General features: G+C 44.8%; 1 protein-coding gene across 10 annotated transcripts in view; it reads left to right on the forward strand.

Moving 5' to 3' along the window:
- REPS2 (RALBP1 associated Eps domain containing 2) overlaps nucleotides 1–23,566 on the forward strand; it is a 256,482-nt gene that overhangs the window by 227,297 nt on the left and 5,619 nt on the right. For 8 of the 10 annotated variants that reach the window (XM_008272394.5, XM_051827621.3, XM_002719927.6 and 5 more), the window contains 3 exons: nucleotides 8,484–8,567; nucleotides 9,933–10,078; nucleotides 19,392–19,497. In XM_008272394.5, the coding sequence (XP_008270616.1) occupies nucleotides 8,484–8,567; nucleotides 9,933–10,078; nucleotides 19,392–19,497 (336 nt within the window). The remainder of the gene's footprint in view (nucleotides 1–8,483; nucleotides 8,568–9,932; nucleotides 10,079–19,391; nucleotides 19,498–23,566) is intronic. The other 2 variants (XM_051827618.3, XM_051827622.3) reach the window with 1 other exon arrangement.

Below are 23,566 nucleotides of genomic sequence, written 5' to 3' on the forward strand. Positions count from 1 at the left end.
AAAGGAAAGCTGTGTGTCCTTAGTAGCCAACACTCAAAGCATCTGGGAGAGGGCTGTGGCAGCCAGGTAAAGTTGGTCTTGGCGTGGCCACCACAATGCCTTTGATAGCAGGCTTCCTCCTATTTACATCTCACACATCTACCATGGGCCTTGATACATCAGAGGTACAAAATAAATATCTGTGTAATTGAATTGTGAATGAACAAAAGTACTTAGCCTCTCTGGGCCTGTGTCCATTTTTGGGAAGCAAGCTGAACAGAGGCTGTATTGTCCCATCAACCAAGGGAATGGGCAAAGCCACAGACAATTCTCCATATTCAGAATGGTGGCACCTTCTAAATCCATTTCCTATGCAGGGTTTTCATTGCAAAAGGAGAATGAAAATACATTTGTCATTTGTGGGCAGAGGAGTATATAAGGTACATAATCTTGGGTTTCAGCGAATTCTTTGCTCGAAGTACATTTTCCTGGCTTGCTGCATCCTGCCTAGGTATGTGTTGTTGCACAGAAGCCATGAAGGCAGCTCTTCCATTTGCAATGTTAATTGTGAACCAAATACTTGTTTCTTTCACTAGAGTCAGGCCTTGAATTTCAGTTCAGAGAAGCAAAACTTTGGAACACAACTATCATGGTGGCAGAGTTGTTCCCCCAACTTTCTCAAATGCTCAGAGAAAAAAAGTGAGCCATCAAGGCTCCCCTGTTTTCATGGGTTATCATTCTTCCAGAATTGATGATTCAGAAAAGTCTGAAGAAATAGCAAAGGAACTTCCCTGATTTGTTCTGCTTTCTAGTTGCTAGGCCTAATGTAAGCCTCATACTTTTTCTTCCTTCCCTTCCCTTCCCTCCTACCCTCCTTTCCTCCTTCCCTCCTCCTTCCCTCCTTCCCTCCCTCCTTCCTTCCCTCCTTCCCTCCTTCCTTCCCTCCTTCCTTCCCTCCTTCCCTCCCTCCTTCCTTCCCTCCTTCCCTCCTTCCCTCCTTCCTACCCTCCTTCCCTCCTTCCCTCCTTCCTTCCCTCCTTCCTTCCCTCCTTCCTTCCCTCCTTCCCTCCTTCCTTCCCTCCTTCCTTCCCTCCTTCCTTCCCTCCCTCCTTCCTTCCCTCCTTCCCTCCCTCCTTCCCTCCCTCCTTCCTTCCCTCCTTCCCTCCTTCCTTCCCTCCTTCCCTCCTATCGCTCCCCCTCTTCGTGGAGGAACGACACTAAACCCTGCCTAGGCTTCATATCCGAGTCATGGCACCATTATGTCGCTCCCCGTCTTCGTGGAGGAACGACACAGGACCCTGCGCTGTTCTTTCATCTGCTCGGCCCTCCCCGGGTTTGCTGCTGGTTCTTCCCGGGTTGGCTACCGTCCCTTCCACCTCCGTGGAAGGGCGGTTCCCCCTGGCCACTTTCCCCACTTCCGCGGGGGAGCGGCACACCGCCGGCCGGCTCTCTCGGGGGCTGCTCAGATGTTCCTCAGGTGTTCCTTCAGATAGATGTTCCTGTTAGATGTTCCTGGTGCATGTTGTCTCTCTCCTCCTTTATAGTCCTCTTCCGCCAATCCCAGCTCGGCTGCCCACACGCCGAGTACGCTGCTCTCCTCCAATCAGGAGCAGGATCAGCTCCTGGAGGTCATCACTCAAGTTGGCGAGAGGCAGCTGCATAGAAGCTGTTTTCTCCTCTCCCAGCGCCACATTGTGGGAGAGCAGATGCATAGAATAAGTCTTAATTCCAGTAACTTAGTCCAGTCCAGGTTGCTCCCCACAGATCCCCCTTTCTTTTTATTTTTTGGTGTTGATACGCGCCTGTCTTCGGTGTCCCGCGGCACACACTCTGCTCTGCTTGCTAGAGTTGCCCACAGGTGCTTACAAGTCCTATCAATCAGGCAAACCGAATCTGGGTCCTCTCTTCGCCATGTTGTGAGGAGGTTTTTAGGCGCTGATGCGTGCCTGTGTTCGGTGCCCTGCAGCGCATGCTCTGCTCTGCTAGAACTGCCTGCAGGTGCTTACAAGCCCTATTAGGCAAACTGAATCCAAGCCTTCTCATTGCCGTATTGTGGGGAGACTTATTGGTGTTAATTCGTGCCTGTCTTCGGTGACCTGCGGCGCATAAACTGCTAGCCGCCCGCAGGTGCTTATCGTCCTAATCAGGCAGACCGAATCCAAGCTCTCTCATTGCTGTGTTGTGGGGAGGCCTGTCTCTATTTCTCTATCTCCGGGCATTCCTATTTCTCCTATTTTACTTCTATCTACCAGCATTCCTATTTCTCTCATTTCACTTCTAGACTTCTGTTTCTCTTATCCCTGCGGCTTCCCGGCGCCCGCCCGGAGGCTGCTTCTCGGCGCCTCGCCCCGCGGCGGTGGCTTCCCAGCCCTGAGCCACTTCAGCCCACGCTTCTCTCATCTGCGCGGCTTCCCGGCTTCGCGCGCGCACTCCGCGGTCTCCGCGCCCCTTCGCATCCGCACCACGGCCTCGCGCTAGCCCCACGTTCCCTATCTATTCACGCCCCGTGCTCTCTCTGCACGCGGCGGCTTCCGCGAGTCACACAGCGTAGCTTACGTTTCCGCCACTAGCATTCAATCTAAGTTCCCCGGGCTAACCTGGCGAATTCAACCTAGCTTATGCGTCTCCGCCTTTCGGTCTGGCTTCCCGTCCTTTGCTCCCCGGGCTAATCTGACGGATTCCAACCTGGCAGCCCACATCTCTGCCTCTGGTTCCAGATTTTCGCCTTTTGCCCCCCGGGCTGACTTAAAGAATTCCAAGCTGGCTTACATCTCCGCCTCGGCCTGTACTCGCGGCTTCATCCTCCCTAACATTTTTCTCTACGCGGTATATTTCCCTAAGTTTTCTTCCAACAATATTCCTCCCTCATTTCTCCTGGCTTCTCCCCACAGTCCGTATCCAAGTCTGTTTGTTCTAGCTTTCACTTTCGCTTTCGACCTTAGAGATTTCTCCCAGCTTCCCCCCGTAGTCCGTATCCGAGTCTATGCCTAGGCTTTCAATAGCTCCTTCCGGCACCTTTTTCGTCCGGCTTTCCCTAGGCTCTTTGCTAGTCTCTCTCTCCAGTATTTTCCCACTTCTTCCCGTTTCTTCCCTCCTAAGTTTCCTATCCGAGTCACGGCACCATTATGTCGCTCCCCCTCTTCGTGGAGGAACGACACTAAACCCTGCCTAGGCTTCATATCCGAGTCACGGCACCATTATGTCGCTCCCCGTCTTCGTGGAGGAACGACACAGGACCCTGCGCTGTTCTTTCGTCTGCTCGGCCCTCCCCGGGTTTGCTGCTGGTTCTTCCCGGGTTGGCTACCATCCCTTCCTCCTCCGTGGAAGGGCGGTTCCCCCTGCCACTTTCGCCACTTTCCCCACTTCCGCGGGGGAGCAGCACACCGCCGGCCGGCTCTCTCGGGGGCTGCACAGGTGTTCCTTCAGATAGATGTTCCTGTTAGATGTTCCTGGTGCATGTTGTCTCTCTCCTCCTTTATAGTCCTCTTCCGCCAATCCCAGCTCGGCTGCCCACACGCCGAGTACGCTGCTCTCCTCCAATCAGGAGCAGGATCAGCTCCTGGAGGTCATCACTCAAGTTGGCGAGAGGCAGCTGCATAGAAGCTGTTTTCTCCTCTCCCAGCGCCACATTGTGGGAGAGCAGATGCATAGAATAAGTCTTAATTCCAGTAACTTAGTCCAGTCCAGGTTGCTCCCCACACCTCCCTCCCTCCTTCCCTCCTTCCTTCCCTCCTTCCTTCCCTCCTTCCCTCCTTCCTTCCCTCCTTCCTTCCCTCCTTCCCTCCCTCCCTCCCTCCCTCCCTCCCTCCTTCCCTCCCTCCCTCCCTCCCTCCCTCCCTCCCTCCTTCCCTCCTTCCTTCCCTCCGTCCCTCCTTCCCTCCCTCCTTCCCTCCCTCCTTCCCTCCCTCCTTCCCTCCCTCCTTCCCTCCCTCCTTCCTTCCCTCCTTCCCTCCTTCCTTCCTTCCCTCCTTCCTTCCCTCCTTCCCTCCTTCCTTCCCTCCTTCCTTCCCTCCTTCCTTCCCTCCTTCCCTCCTTCCTTCCCTCCTTCCCTCCTTCCCTCCCTCCCTCCTTCCTTCCCTCCTTCCTTCCCTCCTTCCTTCCCTCCTTCCCTCCCTCCTTCCTTCCCTCCTTCCTTCCCTCCTTCCTTCCCTCCTTCCTTCCCTCCTTCCCTCCCTCCTTCCCTCCTTCCTTCCCTCCGTCCCTCCTTCCCTCCCTCCTTCCCTCCCTCCTTCCCTCCCTCCTTCCCTCCTTCCTTCCCTCCCTCCTTCCCTCCTTCCTTCCCTCCGTCCCTCCCTCCTTCCCTCCTTCCTTCCCTCCTTCCCTCCTTCCCTCCTTCCTTCCCTCCTTCCCTCCTTCCTTCCCTCCTTCCCTCCTTCCTTCCCTCCTTCCCTCCTTCCCTCCCTCCCTCCTTCCCTCCCTCCTTCCCTCCTTCCCTCCTTCCCTCCTTCCTTCCCTCCTTCCTTCCCTCCTTCCCTCCTTCCTTCCCTCCTTCCCTCCTTCCTTCCCTCCTTCCCTCCTTCCCTCCCTCCTTCCTTCCCTACTTCCTTCCCTCCTTCCCTCCTTTCTTCCCTCCTTCCCTCCTTCCCTCCCTCCCTCCTTCCTTCCCTCCTTCCCTCCCTCCTTCCTTCCCTCCTTCCCTCCTTCCTTCCCTCCCTCCTTCCCTCCTTCCTTCCCTCCTTCCCTCCTTCCCTCCCTCCTTCCCTCCTTCCTTCCCTCCTTCCTTCCCTCCTTCCCTCCTTCCTTCCCTCTTTCCCTCCCTCCTTCCCTCCTTCCCTCCTTCCTTCCCTCCTTCCCTCCTTCCTTCCCTCCTTCCTTCCCTCCTTCCCTCCTTCCTTCCTTCCTTCCTTGCTTACTTCCTTCTTTCCTCTATTTCTTTCTCTTTCTTTTTCTCTCTTTCTTAGAAAGCCCCTATCTAATATAAATTTCATAGGTACAGCTTTTGGAATACAGCAGTTCTTCTCCCCATACCCTCTCTCCCACCCCCACTATTTCTACAAAGGTAAGTGAAATAGCTTACTTTGAATGGGGATTTTGTATGCCTAAATCTCACCTTCCCCCCCACCCCAAACTGTTTTATTTTCCCCCATCTCTTCCTGGGATTACTTCTGGCTCTTACAGGTCTCTTCTGTATTCTGGGACCTTTCTGATTCCCGTGTTCCAGTTGCCTCATGAGATTCCCTCCGCTTTGGAACAGGTCCTGGAACTGAAGGGAGGGGTGGAGAGTTCTTGCGTTTCTTCCTAAGGAGACTGATGTTAGATGCAGTCTGACTTGACACTATGGAGCTGTCTCTTAAGAGTCACAGAGCTAGAACACCCCAGGCCTTTGCAGTTTTAGGAAGGTAAATTTGTACATGGAAAAAAATATTTTGAGGTACATCTCGCAGTTACTTCCTCATCCTTCTCACCCCCATCACAGTGCTGTTTGTGTTTATAGAGATGTTTAAGAAAAAAAGGAAGTAATAACAAAGATACCCTAGTATTTTGCTGTGCTCAGAATCCTCATTTATGTTGAAAAGAGGGCCAGTTTATCATGTTCCTCAGTAATTCCATGAGAAGGAAACATCACTCATCTCCCTAGGGAAGAGAGCAGTAGAGCACACATCTCTGCCTGATGTCGGAGACCTGACCACTTGAAAAGCCGAGAGCTGGGGCCTGTCACCTCTCTCTGCCTCCCTGATGGGATATGTTGCTGTGGACCTGTGGTACCTTCCATGGGCAGTCTGCATTCCTGGAGTGGGGCTGGCCATATGCCTTTGATACAATAGATAGATTTTCTGGTGGAAGGCAAATGGAGGCTTCAGGTGTGAGTTGCCTTCTTCAAAACAGTTCATGGGAAAGCAGGCATGCAGGGGGTTATTGGGCCCTCCCTCAGCCATGTGTAAAACTGCCATTTGGCTCAATGTAAGCCTCATACTGGACTATGACACCATTTGTCAGAACCTCTAGGGAAAGGGAGGTGAACATTGTGCTCCCCAGACTCCTGACAATGAACAGCCCTTAGACAGCTTAGCTTTGATGTTTCCTAGGCTCTTCAAACTCAGTGTGCTAAGCACACTGTGCCTTACTTCTGCTTCTCCTGTGTTTCCTGTCTTGGAGATTGACCGCAGTACCCCTGTGGTACTTCAGGCTGAAATTCTGTGTACTGGAGCTTAGGAGGTCCTCCATGAGCCCACTGGGGAGCCTCCTTTCCTACCACCCCCACGTGTTGCTCCGTTAGCTGGCTGTGTCCTGCTTATTGCTCAGGCTTCCGCTGAGAGTTTACCTTTGCCCAGTGTTTCTGTAGTGGCCACATGTGCCCACCACAATCCATGGAAACACAATTTTCCGGTCATTTCTCTGCCTCTCCCTCGGACTTCAAGCTCGTTTTAACCAGTCGTTGGCTTGTTCATCCTTGAATACCAGCACTAGCACAGGGCCTGCCTGTAGAAGTTGTTCGGTACATATGTTCTGAGTGAGTAGCACTCAAGACACTCACATCTAAGAATGCCTGAGTCTCTAGAGTGTACTGGTTACCTGCCCAGCTTGGGAACTTAAGGTCTGTGTTCAGATTCTGCTATTTGTGTCATCTTGGGTGAGTTCCTTAACCTCTTCATCTTCAATGTCTTCATCAATAGGATGGAGAGAACTACTTCCTAGGGCTGTGATGCTGAAATGTGAGAATTCATGCAAAGCACTCAACAGTGTGTGACACATAGTAAGTGTTCAGTGTGCCACAGTGTTAATAACATGACAGTAATGGACAGTTATCCTTAATAGTAGAGAGGAATAAAAATATGCTTGGATTTAGGAAGATACTTAGAAAATATACTTGGATTTAGAAATCAGGCACCTTGGGAGCCTGTATAGTGGATTTAGAAGAGGTGGAGATTTGGTTGGTACAAAATGTAGGAGCAAATGGAATTAATCTGGGGCAGAATGAACAGAGGGAAAACTGGGAAGGTGAAATTGAAGACAGAATTTTGAGAGATTCTACATTTGAGGAATAAGAGGAGTCAAAACATGAGAGAGAGAGAGAGAGAGAGAGAGAGAGTGAGAGAGAGAGAGAGCGAGCATGATTCCAAATAGGAGGTTGCAGCTTCTCACATGCCAGGGACAGGGGGTTTGTTGTTTATAGCCCTTGTCTCTACTGTTGAGGAAACTTTTTTTTTTTCATACTATTTGTTGAACTCTTTACTTAGTGTAGGGTTAATCTTATGAGTATAAAGTAAACTCAAAATAGATCTTTGTAAAAATTAAGAGTGGGAATAGGAGAGGGAGGAGGAAGAAGGGTGTGAACATGGGTGAGAGGGAAGATGGGATGGGAAGTATCACTATGTTCCTGAATCTGTATATAAGAAATACATGAAATTTGTATAGATTAAATAAAATTAAAAAAAAAAAAAGAAATGAAAAGGCAGTCAGTGATGCCATGCCGAGCAGGTCAATGAGGAGAAGATTTGAGAGACAGCCCAAGTCTGTGAAATGGGAGAAAGTTAGCACCCATGGGAAGCAGCAGTTTCTGTAGAGTCCGAGGAAGGTTAGAGAGGGCCAAATAGCAACCCAAGTGGCACGTGAAGACACTGTGTTGTGCTACAGTGTGTATTTCTGCAGTGTAGATTAGTTTGTGGGCAGATAGAGCACTGATGCTAGTATGGGGTGGAAATCACATTGGTTCATGTGCAGGTTTTTTTTTTTCTGCGTGTTCACCTTTTGCTTCACTGGTTAATAGCAGCTGACAGCAAGTACTGGAGCACAGCTGAAGGCCACGAGCCCTGGGGAAACAAGGAGTTGCATGTGACACCTAGTCAGCCTGTTTCCTTCCACTGGGCTGTTCGGCACCTGCCCTGCCTTGACTCGCGTTGGGGGCATTCCTTGCCATTCTTTGTGCTTTTGCTCATTGATTCCATTCCACTCAGCAGTACCAACCCTTCTCGTTGCTCTTCCCTCCACACACCCTCTTCCTTTTATTAAGGTAAAGAGCTACACTTAATGGAGTGTTTCTTCATTAGGAATTTAACACTAAAAGTGCACTTTTTTTTAAAGATTCTTTTTTTAAAAAGATTTATTTATTTGAAGGCAGAGTTACACAGAGAGAGGTAGAGAGATCCTCCATCTGCTGGTTCACTCCCCAAATGGCTGCAATGGCTGGAGCTAGGCCGATCCAAAGCCAGGAGCCAGGAGCTTCTTCTGGGTCTCCCACGTGGGTGGCAGGGGCCCAAGCACTTGGGCCATCTTCTACTGCTTTCCCAGCCATAGCAGAGAGCTAGATTGGAAGTGGAGCAGCCAGAACTCGAACTGGTGCCCAGGACTCCTGGTTCCTTTTCATAAGATTGAAAGGAGGAATGGGAAGTATTAACGGGTCTATGAAAGTGCTTTCTCTGGGGATCAGCAGACTTAACCATGCTTGCTTATAACTTGGTCTAAATCAATTTTCCCTTAGTGGCTATTTTCCTAAGTGCTCTCTCACATATATTTAGGTGGTTGTGTTTTTGCATTTCCGTCCTCCCTCTTATCTCTTGCTACAGTCTGAACAAGTCTCTGAGGCTGAGTTACTCCCACAGCTGAGCAGAGCCCCTTCGCAGGCTGGAGAAAGTAGTCCAGCAAAGAAGGTAAGACCAGCATGAGGATGCTGTATTGATGGCATTATGAGCCCTGCTTTCTACTAGCATATGTACTGTTTTAAGGCTGCCACCTTCAGAAAGGAATTCCAATGATCTTGATTTCTGAAATGTGGGTTCTTTGTGAAGATTAAGAACCTAAAGATTCCTGGGCTTGACATTGGATTTTGCTGACAATTTATACCGCCCTGCCACCCCACAACCTTCCAGCTAATCATGGTGGCCTTTTGATCTTCTAGTGAGATAAAAAAGTGCTATGAGAAGGGACACGTGCCTTTAGTGAAATTGTACATATGTGTCAAGCCTCTATGAGTACCTCTTGGAGTGGGATAGTCTCCTCCTCTTGGTCTTATCCCATGGTCTCCTCTTGTATCCTAGTGTCTTCACTTCTGCCTGGCCATGCCATTGAGTCACCTGCCACCTGCTTAGTAGGTGCCACTCACTCATCCTGCTCCCTATTCGTCTTCTTCCCCATTCTAGTTGCCCTCCGCTCCCTATTCGTCTTCTTCCCCATTCTAGTTGCCCTCCGCTCTCTCCCAGGCCCTTCATTAATCAGAGAGAGTGGGCTTTGGGTTCAGGAGACCAAGTTAGGAGGATCTTCCAATGAAACAGTCCAACTGTCTCCTTCCAGAACATACTATGGCTCTTTTGTTCCACTTCATTTAGAAATCAGGAGTAAGAGAATGATGATTTTGTGACTAAGACCTTTATAAAATCCAAAACTTATATTCCCAAAGTGAGCCAGAAGTCCATTCTGTGTGCAGTTAGAAAAGGCCTTATGCTGTGAGATGCACACAGGGTCTATGTGAGTTGCAAATGCCAAGAAGTGATAGTCTGCTTGAAACACGAACAAAAGAAGATAAACGAGAAAAAGGGAAGGCCTCTGGACCTGACATCCTTCCAGATGTCAGGAACAGGTAATACAGGAGCTGGAGGCTCCCAAATGAAAGAAAAGATAAGGAAATAGAAAGTGTAGGCCGGGTTTGATTAGTTTATCCTATATGTATGTGTGTGTGTTGAAATATTTTCCCATACTCCCCATACTCCATACAATGTACAAATATTACATTTTAATCAATTAAAATATTAAAATAATGAAAAACTAAATAGGAGTGAAGGAAGGACTAAAAGAATGAAGGAAGGAAAGAGGGTAGGCAGGCTGGGAGGCCACTGGAATCTCATGCCTGTGTCCCTCCAGTTCTTGCCAAGCCAGGAATTAGCTATATATCCTCAGATGTGTAGTTTGAATAGAACAGCCATCTGATCTTGGGGATAGGGCTACAATAACATGGGCATTGGCATGATGGGTAGGGGGGCATTTAACTTTTTGATTTTCATTTTGTTTTTAATTTGTAGGATGCACCATATTCTCAGCCGCCATCAAAGCCCATTCGTAGAAAATTCAGACCTGAAAATCAAGCTACAGAAAACCCAGAGCCTTCTACCATTGTAGGTGGGCCAACTTCCACAGCAGCCATGAAACCTCATCCTACAGTCCAAAAGTAAGTGAATCAGACAAATGAGAGTGACAGCAGAAACTTCCATTTAAATCTGCAAATATATGTATCTAATTGTGTTTACATTTACACTCACACCTGTACACAGATTTGATAATTGTCTTACCTTTCTCATCTCTGTGATGGGATTAAAGTCTCAGTCACCTAGAAAGCTTTATGAGTACTAGGACTCAACCTGACTCAGAGGCAGGCAAGTCCTAGGCTATATTGTGTTGGTTGGGTTTGGTTTCCTTCTCTACCCCTCTTCCTTTTGCTGGCCCAGATTTTGTATGACAGCGCTCTACATAGCAGTTTGCCCTCTTCGTCTTATCTTGTGTTCCCCTGGGGTAAATGGCTAGCTCCATGTCCCACATCCCCAATTTTCAATATATGTGTTATGTGATTATTTTTAATCCTCATAAACTTTCTGTTGTTAACCTCTTTCAACACAGAATGGGCACATTCAGAACCTCTGTAACATTTGTCTAAACAGGTAGAACAGGTAGCCGAGGGAGAATGAGGACTCTTGTAGACATGGCCAGGGACTGAGATGGCAAGGCCCTAGGCAAACCATCCTTCCCTAGATTTGCCTTAATTTGTCTGTTGTGAAGTTGAGTGAAGTATTGTGAGCAGAAATCTGTTGTCTCTCAACTTTAGTGAGCCCGATTGGTCACTGATGCAAAATGCTCCAGACCATCATGACACTGCTGTAGGAGCCCTGCAGGTCTTAGGGGCTTCTGTGGACTTTGTTTTGTTTACACTCTTGTGGTAAGAAAATCAGCATGTTCTGTGGGTGGTGGTAGCAGCTCGCCTTGGAAACCAAAGTCCCATTCTGCATCTTTGTAGCCTTCTTCTTCAGATGATTTTTTTTTTCAAATGGACAGTTCTTGGTGATGTCAGTCCATAAAGGAAGTATACTTTATTCTTCATGTTCACTGAGACCTTTGGCCATCTTCCAGCCACCTTCAAGCCTGGGGGATGGATCCTTACCTGGGACAAAGATGGCTAAATCTTCCACTTTGACTATGACCTTGTCTAAATTTTCTCTCGTGTTCTACCCCAGCGTCCCGTTTTAATTTCCAGTTCATGTTACTACTCAGCAGGAGTAGTTATGACATGCTCCAAAGTGGATGGCATGGCCCTGGGGTTCACACAGTGATCTTTTATTTTCTCTTTTCCAAAAAACAGCTTTGTTGAAATATAATTCATATGGCATAAAGTTTATCCTTTTAGATATACAATTCAGTGGTTTTTAGTATATTCACAAATCTATGCGACCATCATTACAGTCAATTTTAGAACATTTTGCCATCCTATAAAGAATCTCTGTGCTGATTAGAAGTTGTTCTTTCCATTCTCCCTTTCCTCCAACCCCTGGAAACAGTTATCTACTTCTTTGTGGATTTCTGGCTATTTCATGTAAATGGAATCATGTAACATATGGTCTTTTTATGATGGGTATCTTTTAATTACAGTGTTTTCAAAGTTCACTCATGATGTAGCATGAATCAGAACTTAATTATTTTCTTGCTAAATTATTTTGCATAGAGTAGATGTATACCACATTTTATGCATCTATTCACCAGTTAGTTGGTAGACTCTTGGCTTATTTGTACTTTTTGACCTATAAGAATAATGCTGCTGTACTATTTGTATACATATTTCTATGTGGATTTATGTTTTCATTTCTGTTGGATATGCAGAAAACTTCAAAATATTCATGGAAAATTGAATTAAAATATAACTTTATTTTGGTCCCAAAAAATTGAAATCCCTACATAGTTTTCTCATATTACTCATTTTCATGAGCTCTTTGAAGACTATGCTATGCATGGATTTCAAAAGTTTTTGCATCAAATTGAGCTTTTCATTCCATTTTCCATGGATCTTTTGAATTATCCTTATATATAGTACCTGAGGAGTGGGATTACGGGTTGCATGGTAATTTTATGTTTAACATTTTGAAGAATTGCCAAACCATCTTTTGCAGTGGCTGCTCTATTTTATGTTTTTACCACAATCTATGGGAGTTTCATTTTTCTACATTTTGTCAATTCTGTTTTATTTTCATTAGTCACCCTAGTGAGTGTGAAATAGTATCTTGTTGTGGTTTTGATTTGCATTTCCTCAGTAACTAATGATGTTGAGCATCTTTTCATGTGCTTATTGAGCATCTATATATGTGTGTATATATAGATAGATATTCTTTAGAGAAATGCCTACTCATCTTTTGTCCACTTTTAATTGGATTGTTAATCTATTTTTGAGTTATGAGTTCTTTATATATTCTAGATTCAACTCCCTTGTCAGGTATTTGATTTGCAAATATTTTCTACCATTATATGGGGTTGTCTTTTTATTTTCTTGATGGTATTGTTTACAACAGAAATTTTTTTAATTTTGAAGTCCAATTTATTTGTTTTTCCTTTCACTTATATTTTGAGTATGATACCTAGTAAACTGTTGCCTACTACAAGTCATGAATTTTGCTTCTAAAAGTTTGACAATTTTAGGTTGACATTGAGCCATGTAGTCTGTTTTGTATTCATTTTGTGTATGGTATGAGGTTAGGGACCAACTTAATTTTTTTGCATATGGATACCCAGTTGTCTCAGCATATTTTCTTTTATCTTTCCTTACAGTGAGTGTCCTTCACCATGTTATTCTCTCACTGGTGAGGTGACCATATGGTATACAGCTGAGAGAGGATAGTGCTTGCCAGCAATACATTTAGTGGTATAAATGACAGAGATCTAAGCTTTGAGGTAAGGAGACTTCACACAACTCATTTTAGTTCTTAGACCAGCTTATTTTGGAGTGATAAGAAGTGACTTACATTTATAATAACCCTGGAGAGAGAGAGACAGCCAGACACATGATGTTTAGTCTGTGTAATGCTTTCTTATCCAGGATTCTGGCAGAGAACTAAGCTCTGATGCCCTTGGACATCCATTGTTTGCTGTACGTTAACCTCTGCCTTACGTATCTAGAGTGGTAGTTACTGTATGTCATTTTCTAGAAAGTTGAGAAAGGAGTCACAAGCCATTTTTTGTAGGGCTTAATTCTCTACTGGAACTCCAATTGAGAATAGCTAAAAAAGGTAGACCAGCTGCAGAATGGTCCTCAGTTGTGGTGAAATCAACATTAGAACTGACTCATCAGAAACAGATTCAGCTTTACATACTGCCATTGGCTACCCAGCACAAAGGAATTAATACAATTTTGTTTTCAACTGAACTGCTGAGTGCAGGTTATGAGTAATAAAATGATTTCAGATTGCATCAGTAAGGACAAAACTGGGCTTTTTTTTAGAAACAATTTGGTTTAGTTTTTTTTTTTTCCCCACATGACTCATATCTGTTAAGTATGGACTTTTGGAGATAGATGATGTCATTTGATGGTACTATGAGTGAGTCTGAGGACATTCCCAGCAGCCATTGTGGCAGTGTTTGGTTGACCTCATGATGTTCTCAATATAGTTGGCATGCTTTTCTCCTTCCCTCTTCGTGCATGGTGGTATTGGAATGTCTGTGGAATTGATTATTGGCATACCTGATGAAAACCTACCATTTCCAAGTAGAGGAAAGTACAGATTCCGTTCTTAGAAACTGTACTCAGAATTCCTTTAGTCAGGGCACAGGGTGAAAGCTATGAAGATTTTTGTCATCTAGAAAAACCAGTTTATATTCTTGAAAACATTGGTTAAACTGCCTGCACAAAAGCCAGGTAACATGGCTCAGCTAATAGAGAAATTGGTTTCTTCCTTATATAAAAGTCCAAGTTAGTAAGTGCTGCAGACGGGTAGAGGACTTTTGTAAAGGAAGCCAGGTACCTTCTGTGTTCTTGTTCTAGATCCTCTTTGCCTTCCAGGCTACTTGAGAAGGGATGAAGAACAAATGGAGAAAAACCAGGTTTTCTTTTTTAAGGGCATGATTCAGAGGTAGGGCTTATCACACTTATCTGTGATCGCATTACCCCTGAATTTAGTTACATGGTTTTACTTATCTGCAACAGAGATAGGCAAGCATAGTTTCTTGCTGGGTGGTCAGGTGCCCCACTCTAACTGAGGATGATATGTTCCTAAAGACAGAGAGGCCCAAGTGAAGGTTTTGGGAAAAACTCGGCCACTAAACCTTGCACTGCATAGTGCTGCAGTTCCAAATCAGTAAAACTAGACAAAATAAATGTCTGCTTGGCTCGTCTTTCTCCTTGGAGACCGGTTCAGTTATAGCCTCGCCTGGAACACTGAGTAACAAGTTAGGAGAACCTGTAGAGGCAAACCTTAGATGCAACTCTTAAGAGGTGTAGCAAGTTAAATGTCTTACTGGATCCTGAAGAGGTGTTCTGAGGCTGACACTGGTGTCTAAATTTGGGCCTGATCTTATCTTTGCATTATTTCAGGTCTCATTTGGTTTTAAATAATAAAAATAACTTGAGGTATCAAAACCAAATCCTTTATTAGAGAGGTGATTTGTGGAAACAAGGGATAGGGATGAATCAGAAGAGAGGTTTAAAAACTCTTTTGGCTCCTTCTGAATTCTTTATCTTCTTAGAGTTTACTTGTAGTTTTTCTCTGTGAAATCTTATACCTTCAGCTCCAGAGATTATGTTTTTTCTGTGCAGGACCCAAGCTGATATGAACTCATGAATACCCCCACATCCCTGGAACAGACTATTTGGTCAGCTCAGCATGAGCCAGCATCCATCCAAGTATGAAAATGGAGGCATGGGTTTCCTAAGACAGACAGGACTGTGCATCCGTGTGGAGGCGAGGGAAGGGAATGAAGTCACTTCTCCAAGAAGAGGGAAACTGTTAGAGGCTGGCACACAGAGCATGGCGGTAGTTTAAAGATAGAAGGACATCCAGTTGTGACATACATCTTTTTTTTTTTTAAATATTTATTTATTTTAAAGGCAGATTTACAGAGGGAGAAAGAGAGGGACAGACAGAGGTCTTCCATCTGTAGGTTCCTTCTTCAAATGGCTTCAATAGCCAGGGCTGAGCCAGGCCAAAGCCAAGAGCCTAGAACTACATCCGGGTTGCCCACATGGGTGACAGTGGTCTAACCCTTTGGGGAATCTTCTGCTGCTTTACCAGCTGCATTAGTAGGAAACTAGATTGGAAGTAGAGCAGCTGGGAATCAAACCAGCACCCATATGAGATACAGGCATCACAAGCGGTGGCTTAATCTGCAGTGCTACAATGCTGGCTCCATGATAGATATCTTTTAAAAGAACTTTTTTATTAGAACAATAACAGATTCATAGTAAGTTGCAAAAATAGTATACAGAGAAGACTTGTGTATCTCTTACCAAGTTTCTCCCAATTATTGATTGCATTCTGCTTAACCAAAGTACAATATCAAAACCAGAACCCTGGGATATTGTATATGTAGAGTTCATGTCATTTTATCTCATGTTGTCATATGTGTGGATTCTTGTAACCACTGCCATTATCCAGATACAGAAGTCACAACTCTATTTCCCCACCATTCCTAAGCCCTGGAAACCAGTGATATATTTTTCATCTTGATAGTTTTATCATTTTGAGAATGTTATATAAATGGAATCACACAGACTGTGACTCTTTGAATTTGACACTTTTTGTTATTCAGCATAATGCCTTTGATACCCATTTGGGATGTTGTGTGTATTAGCCAAGACTGCTTAGCATTATTCTGTGGCATGGATGTACCACAGTCTTAGGAGTTATTTACCTGTTGAGGAATATTTTGTTTTTATCTAATTGTTGGGTACTACAAACAGGGCTGCTATAAACATCCATGTATAGGTTCTTATGTGTTTCTAAGTTTATATTTCTCTGGCATAAAAGTCCATGAGTGTGATTATTGGATTGTGTGTTAAGTGTATATTTAGTTTGTAAAGATACTACCAAGTTATTTTCTAGAATGGCCATACCATTTTACATTCTCACCAGCAGTGTATGAGATTGAATTTCATACATCTTTGCCAGCATTTGGTATTCATTTAACACATTTTTCATTCTAGTAGGTGTGTAGTTGGTCTCATTGTGGTTTTATTTGCATCCCCCTAATGTCTAGAGATGTATATCTTTTTAAAAAGATTTGCTTGTTTTTATTTGAAAGGCATACTGACAGAACAAGAGGGAGAGGGAGAGAGATATATATCTTTTTTTAAAGATTTATTTATTTATTTCAAAGTCATAGTTGCAATGAGAGAAAAGGAGAGGCAGAGAGAAAGAGAGAGAGAGAGAGAGAGAGAGAGAGAGAGAGAGAGGTCTTCCATCCACTGGTTCACTCCCCAATTGGCTACAGCAGCTAGAGCTGTGCCCATCTGAAGCCAGGAGCCAGGAGCTTCTTCCAGGTCTTTCATGTGGGTGCAGGGGCCCAAGGACATGGACCATATTCCACTGCTTTTTTTTTTTTTTTTGACAGGCAGAGTGGGCAGTGAGAGAGAGAGACAGAAAGGTCTTCCTTAGCCATTGGTTCACCCTCCAATGGCTGCCGCAGCCGGCGCACCGCGCTGATCCGATGGCAGGAGCCAGGTGCTTCTCCTGGTCTCCCATGGGGTGCAGGGCCCAAGGACTTGGGCCATCCTCCACTGCATTCCCTGGCCACAGCAGAGAGCTGGCCTGGAAGAGGGGCAACCGGGACAGAATCCGGCGCTCCAACCGGGACTAGAACTCAGTGTGCTGGCGCCGCAAGGCGGAGGATTAGCCTAGTGAGCTGCGGCGCCGGCTTCATATTCCACTGCTTTTCCAGGCCATAGCAGAGAGCTGGATCAGAAGTGGAGCAACTGGGACTTGAACCGGCGCCCATGTGGGATGCCAGCACTATGGGCAGCGGCTTTACCCACTATGCCACAGCACCGGTCCCAAGAGAGAGATCTTTCATCCATTGGTTCACTTCCCCAATGACTTTTCCTGGCAAAAGCCAGGATCCTGGAACTCCATCCTGGTCTCCCATGTGGGTGGCAGGAACAAAGGCACTTGGGCCATTTTCCACTGCTTTCCCAGGTGCATAGTAGGGAGATGGATAAGAATTGGAGCAGCTAGGACTTGAGCTGACACTCTGATATGGGATGCAAGTTTTACAACTGGTGGCTTTAACCCACTTTCTACTCAAAATTCTCTGACTTCACCCTGATGGGTGGGAGGAAGATGCCTTATTTGGGCTTCCTACTTGGCCTTGTTAATCAGAGTGGGGTTGGGGGCCATGCTTTTTTGTGCAGTGTGTTTGGTTGTAGAAGTTTAGTTATTAGCTAAGAATCTTCCCTGTTGCTTGATTACCACTTTCCAGGTCCTTTGGCTATAGAGAACAGGTATTGGAGAGGGGGAAGTTTTCTTGTCTGCCTTCATTGAAATTTGTTAAGTGCTGACTTTTCCCATATCCAATTTGGGATATATGAAATAAAAGAAAACCCAGGGCATTCACTGCAATGTGTTTCCATGGGTAGTTAGTTCCCTAGTTGGTTTGCCTTCTTTACTACATCTTTCAGTTTTCTTAGCTTGTTTTATATATAATATCTAAGAGTTTTAACTGTACTTAGTAAGAGGAGTAGAGAAAGCACATCTCTGCCACCTTGCCCTGGAACCACAAATCCTTCCTATTATCTAGCTATCTACCAGATTCTATTTATTTGAGATTCAGGGGGAGAGAGAGCACACAAGCACACTCATCCACATCTGCTGGTTTGCTCCTTAAATGCCCATGAAGTCAAAATCAGGAGCCGGAAACTCAGTCTAGATCTCCCACGTGGGTAACAGATACCTACCTACTTGCTCATCACTGCTGCCTCCCAGGGTCTGCATTAGTACCAACTTGACATCAGGAGCCAGAGCTGGGAATTGAAACCAGACACTCAGATGTAGGATGCAGGTATCCTAAGTGGTGTCTTAACCACCAGGACAAACACACATCCCCTATATTTTTTAAAAGCAGATTGTGAAGATTCTAGATGGATGCAAAAATTAATCTTTAACTCTGAATTTGCTAGGGAAGGGATTATGCCTTCTACAGATGAGCAAAGTATAGTCTCAGTGACTATTACTCAGATCTATGTGGTCATCACAGTTCATTCTAGTTCATTTGTTCTGGCCTAGAACCTGTCCCTTAGTGACTGCAAATATGGTTATTTTTTTTTCTACGAGAATATAAATTGCCCCTTTTCTCTAAGAATTTAGCATTTTTTACTATAGGATAAAAGGTTGTAGGTAGGTTATACCTGTGGTTACCATATTCATTTATCATCCCAACCTTGAACAATTCTGAGAGGCAAAGAGAGTGCTAAGTAAAACTTATGGCCAAACAGTTTAAGTGGATACAGTAGTTGGTCAAGTAGGATGCATAAGCATCCTCATTACAGCTGTTCTGTGAACTTAATATTTGAGTTAATAATGATATTCTGTGTTTCTTTCAGGTGCCATATATATGTGCTGGTGCATGCACATGAATACACACACACATATACACACACACACACTTAGGCATTCATGCTTAGTAATAAAGAAATAAAGAAGAGTTAGGCAGTCTGACTAAGTTAATATAGGATTTTTGCTAAAGGGAATGTTCTATTCTTTTCCTCCAGAATTGTCCACCAGGGCCAGCTGCAAGTTTTTTAAATGCCATTAGTGCTTACACAAAAAGGGCATTCCAGTTAATGAGATTTGTCAGGAAGAAATGCTTATTAAAAGTCTTGGAATAAATAGAACACAAATTTTGAAAAGGGCCAGTTAAAAGCTTTTATTCAAGATATAAAATGGGAATTACTTCAGGTGTAAATAATTCATCTTAATTTTTTTTTTCATTTTGTGTTTGTGCCTACCTACCTGTGAATATGAGATTTTAGTTTTAGAGCCCTATGATATTAATCCTCTGTTAGTTTATTTTTAAATTTTTTTTAAAGATTTATTTATTTATTTGAAAGGCAGAGTTACACAGAGAGAGGAGAGGCAGAAAAAGAGAGAGAGAGAGAGAGAGAGTCTTCCATCCGCTGGTTCACTCCTCAATTGGCCGTGACAGCCAGAGCTGCACTGATCTGAAGTCAGGAGCAAGGAGCTTCTTCTAGGTCTCCCATGCATGTGCAGGGGCCCAAGGAGTTGGACCATCTTCTGCTGCTTTCCCAGGCCATAGCAGAGAGCTGGATCGGAAGTGGAGCAGCCAGAATTCGAACTGGCGCCCGTATGGGATGCCAGCATTGCAGGCGGCGGCTTTACCTGCTACGCTACAGCACCGGTCCCCCCTTGTTAGTTTAGAACCTCTGATGGATCAGAGTTCTGACCTACAAAGGTCTAGACCTGTAAGTTGCTTTTCATGGAAACCTTTGTACTTTTCTATAGGCAGTCTTCCAAACAGAAGAAGGCCATTCAGACTGCTATCCGCAAAAATAAAGAGGCCAATGCAGTGCTGGCCCGGCTGAACAGTGAACTCCAACAGCAGCTCAAGGTATGGAACACTTCTCAGATTTGAATTTCTAGGCTTATCCTTGGCGTTTCTCCCTTCCCACTCCTGACTTTAGCTGACATCCCTATTGGCAAGACTTGCCTTGGTTCTCAAACCTCTTTTAGATGGTAGAGAATTATTACTGCTTTTAGGTTCCATGGATTGGTTCTTGCATGCTTAAAGGAAGATTAGTAACTTTACTAAATAGCCTGCATATTCTATGTGAATTAAAAGAGAATATATTGCAGAAGCTATTTGAAGCATTCTTTGTTGGCCAAAGCTTCTGGGGAAGAGCTTGATTGTTTAGATCCTCTCTGGCTAAGTTTATTTGGGTCCAAAAATTTTTTGAAATCCATGCATAGTCTTTTGGTATTAGGTGTTTCCATAAAGTTTTTAAAGTATGAGAATACTTATTTCAGTGGAAGGCCATGGCCCTGGTACTATCAAAGATCAACCCCTCTTCTTAACCTTGGAAATGGTTCCAGTTTCGCCTTCTCAAAGGTAGTATCATTGGATCTCTCCTCTTGGTTTAGTTGGAATCCCAGAGAAGAGGTCCTTTTTATCTTCTGCATGAAGGGACATACTGGTTCAGTGGAGCAAGAAGGTTGCAAATCTTAGCATTCAGGAAATTCGTTTCCTCTCCCTGTTTCCAGCCCAATATCTTGTCCACAGTTGTGCCTGTATTTTGCTAATCCAGATGTTGTCTGCTTTAGCCTTTTGAGGAATAAATCTTTAATGTTCTTCTGTGATGGCAAGAAAGATCTGGGGGGTCTAATTACTTCTGAAACAGACTTCCAACCAACACTAATTTTATCCAGTTTCCTTCCCCTCATTTACTCCCACTTTCACAGGTCTCTGGTGCTGCCAGTTTGAGTTTGTCGGGGATTCTCCTAGGTCAAATCAGATTGTGTCTTGCTTTTTCTCATGCTTAGCTTGTGACTCAGTTTTCTTTACTTGGTCTGAAGAGCCATCAAAATAGACCTCTAGTCACTGCTCTCGATCAATTTCCCGGACTAAGCTCATTTACAGATGTAAAATTCCTTGAATGAAGGGGCATCTGGGTCCCTTAAGGGAGGGCCTGACTATGCAGCCAACATTTTAGGCTGTTAATCTCTCTCCTAGCATTTCCCAAAGGGATCTGTGGCTGTTTACCAGAGTGAATGTGCATGAGGGAAGGAAAATAATCAGACTTCTGGGATTACCAGCTACTGGCTCTGAACTGACAAATTCCAGGAGAACCAAAATGTAATTGTGGCACATCAGTCAGAGTAGAGGCTTGTGGCAGTCAGGTTATCAGTGGACTGTAGCTCAAGTCTATCTTAAAGTGAGCCCTGTGGACTCCTGAACCTTCCCATGGTTATTTCTGCATCTCTGGAATGCATACTTGGAACAGCTACTGGCAGAAGTTCCACATATTTTCCCTGGATTTGCTGTCATTTACCCTTTATCAATTTGTCTTTCAGCTTACAAATTTCATTGCTATAATCCCCGCCCCGCTTTTTTAATCTTGTGGATTAATGGCATTTAAAAGTTTCTTTATTGTTTTAGTGGCATCCAGGAGGGGGTGAGTCTATGGTCAGTCTTCCATCTTTATCTGAACTCTATATTGTTTAGCTAGATGATGTTATCTGCAAAGTTCCATGGTTTTGATGACCACCCCTAGGGTAATGAAACCTGAATTTATTATATATTTTTTGATTTATTTTATTTAGTTGAAAGAGTTACAGAGAGAGGTAGAGACAGAGAGAGAGGTCTTTCATCCGCTGGTTCACTCCCCAGATGGCTGCAATGGCCAGAGCTGCGCCGATCTGAAGCCAGGAGCCAGGAGCTTCTTCCCAGTCTCCCATGTGGGTGCAGGGCCCAAGCACTTGGGCCATCCTTCACTGCCCTCCCGGGCCACAGCAGAGAGCTGGACTGGAAGAGGAGCAACCGGGACCAGAACCAGCAGCCATATGTGATGCTGGCACTTCAGGCCAGGGCTTTAAGCCACTGCACCACAGCGCCGGCCCTGAAACCTGAATTTATATCTCAAATGCTACTTCCCTTTCCTCTGAGCTTTAGATATGCATATACAATTTCTTACTCAGCTTTAATCCTTAGATATCTATTATACATCTCAGATGCTTGATTTCCAACCCTCTCCTTAAAATTCCCATTTATTATCCAACATCCTTTTTCTTAATTCATACTACTGCCAGTCACCCACTATCTTAATCTCTAGATCCTAAGTCATCCTCAAATTTTCCTTTTCTCCTACATCAGCTGTGTCAGCAAGCATATCTTCTCTAGATTCAAGTATGTCCAGAAGTCATCTACTTCTCTTTATTTTTATGGCTTCTACCCTGATCGAGGCCATTTTTATTTCTTGCCTGGGTCCCCGTATTAACCTCCCAATTGCTCCCTTGCATCCACTCTAGCCCTGCTATAATCCACACTGTCTATACATTAGCCTGAGTGAAAATTTGGAATTATAAATTGTGTACTGACCTTTTTCAGATTAGAAGCCCTGAAATCTGGCTTCTGCCTAAATCTCTGACTTCATCTCCTATCAGTATTTTCCTTGCTCCCTCTGCTCTTGTCACATGGGCCTTCTTGGTCATCAACCAGCCGAGCTCATTGCCTCCCTCAGGGTCTTTGCTGTTGCCATTTTGTCTTTATGAATAAATTTCCCCCTTATGTTCATATGGCTCACTCCTCACTTCATTCAAGTCTCTGTTCAAATTGCATCACCTCTGAGGAGTCTTTCCTGTTCACCCCCTCTGCTTTTCCCTAGATTTACCCTCTTACTCTCTATTCCATCATGTTATTCATTTGGTTCTAGGTGTATCTTGTTCATGAACTTATATTGTCTTTCTGTAGCCATTTGAGTTTTAAGCTCAATGAGTGAGGGTATTGGTCCAATCTGTCCTGTTCTTTGTGGATGCCGTCACAGCTGGGATGATGTCTGGCTCATAGTAGGAAGATACTCAGAGACTGTTGGATGGGTGGATGGTGTAAATGCTTGTTGAGTTCTGTACTGACTACTAGCATGCTGCTGCTTTGGGAGCATCTCAGAATTGAACCTTTATACAGAATTCTTTTCCACTTTGATTCTACTTCAGAGTATTTTTATGTGTCCCCTCTCTGCCTGTCAAAAAAATCTGTTCTAGCCTGCAAGTTTAAATTTCCAAATAGCAGATGGCTATGCCTCTCTCTTGGCTTTTATCTAGAAGTCACACATTAAGCCGTATTTTGTGCAGAAGCCTGGATGAGACTTTGGCGTAGGGGTGACCAGTGTACCTTTTCATCCCTCAGATCTGAGTATGGTGCTGGATTAGAAGCCAGAAATTGCCACTAGCAATTTAGTCCTGGTGGCTCACCTCTCAGTACTGGGGATCTGAATTTTCTCTCTAGTCTTTCCCAGTCTTTTAATTTTTTTTAAAGATTTATTTATTTGAAAGTCAGAGTTACAGACACACACAGAGAGAGAGAGAGAGAGAGAGAGAGAAAGGAGGGAGGGAGGGAGGGAGGGAGAGAGAGGAGAGAGAGAGGGAGAGAGAGAAGTATTCCATCTGCTGGTTCACTCCCCAATTGGCTGCAACAGCTGGAGCTGCGCTGATCCAAAGCCAGGAACCAGGAGCTTCTTCTGGGTCTCCCACACAGGTGCAGGGGCCCAAGCACTTGGGCCATCTTCCACTGCTTTCCCAGGCCATAGCAGAGAGCTGGATTGGAAGTGGAGCAGCCGGGTCTCAAACTGGCGCCTGTATTGGATGCTGGCTCTGCAGGCGGCGGCTTTACCCGCTACACCACAGAGCCGGCCCCCCAGTCTTAATTTTTAATGTCATTCTCTGCTAGCTTCAGATCTGTTAAAACAGGATAAGACTACTGTGAGGCAGAAGAGGGTATTAGTCAATTTCATTTTGTCATGTTCAGAAAGGAGTTGAGAGATTGCAAATTGTAAAGCTCCCCTTGCCTTGTCACTGTCTTTAAAAATGATACCTTTCAGTTCATTTGTTCTTGATTTCTGTAGCATTTATGTGTTTGTGGGTCTACTTATAAGTTAGTTTCCGTTGAATATCTGATGAAATGGGGA

Source organism: Oryctolagus cuniculus, chromosome X (genome assembly GCF_051225735.1).
Source record: "Oryctolagus cuniculus isolate XC-2025 breed Fujian yellow rabbit chromosome X, ASM5122573v1, whole genome shotgun sequence".
Classification (NCBI taxonomy): Eukaryota; Metazoa; Chordata; class Mammalia; order Lagomorpha; family Leporidae; genus Oryctolagus; species Oryctolagus cuniculus.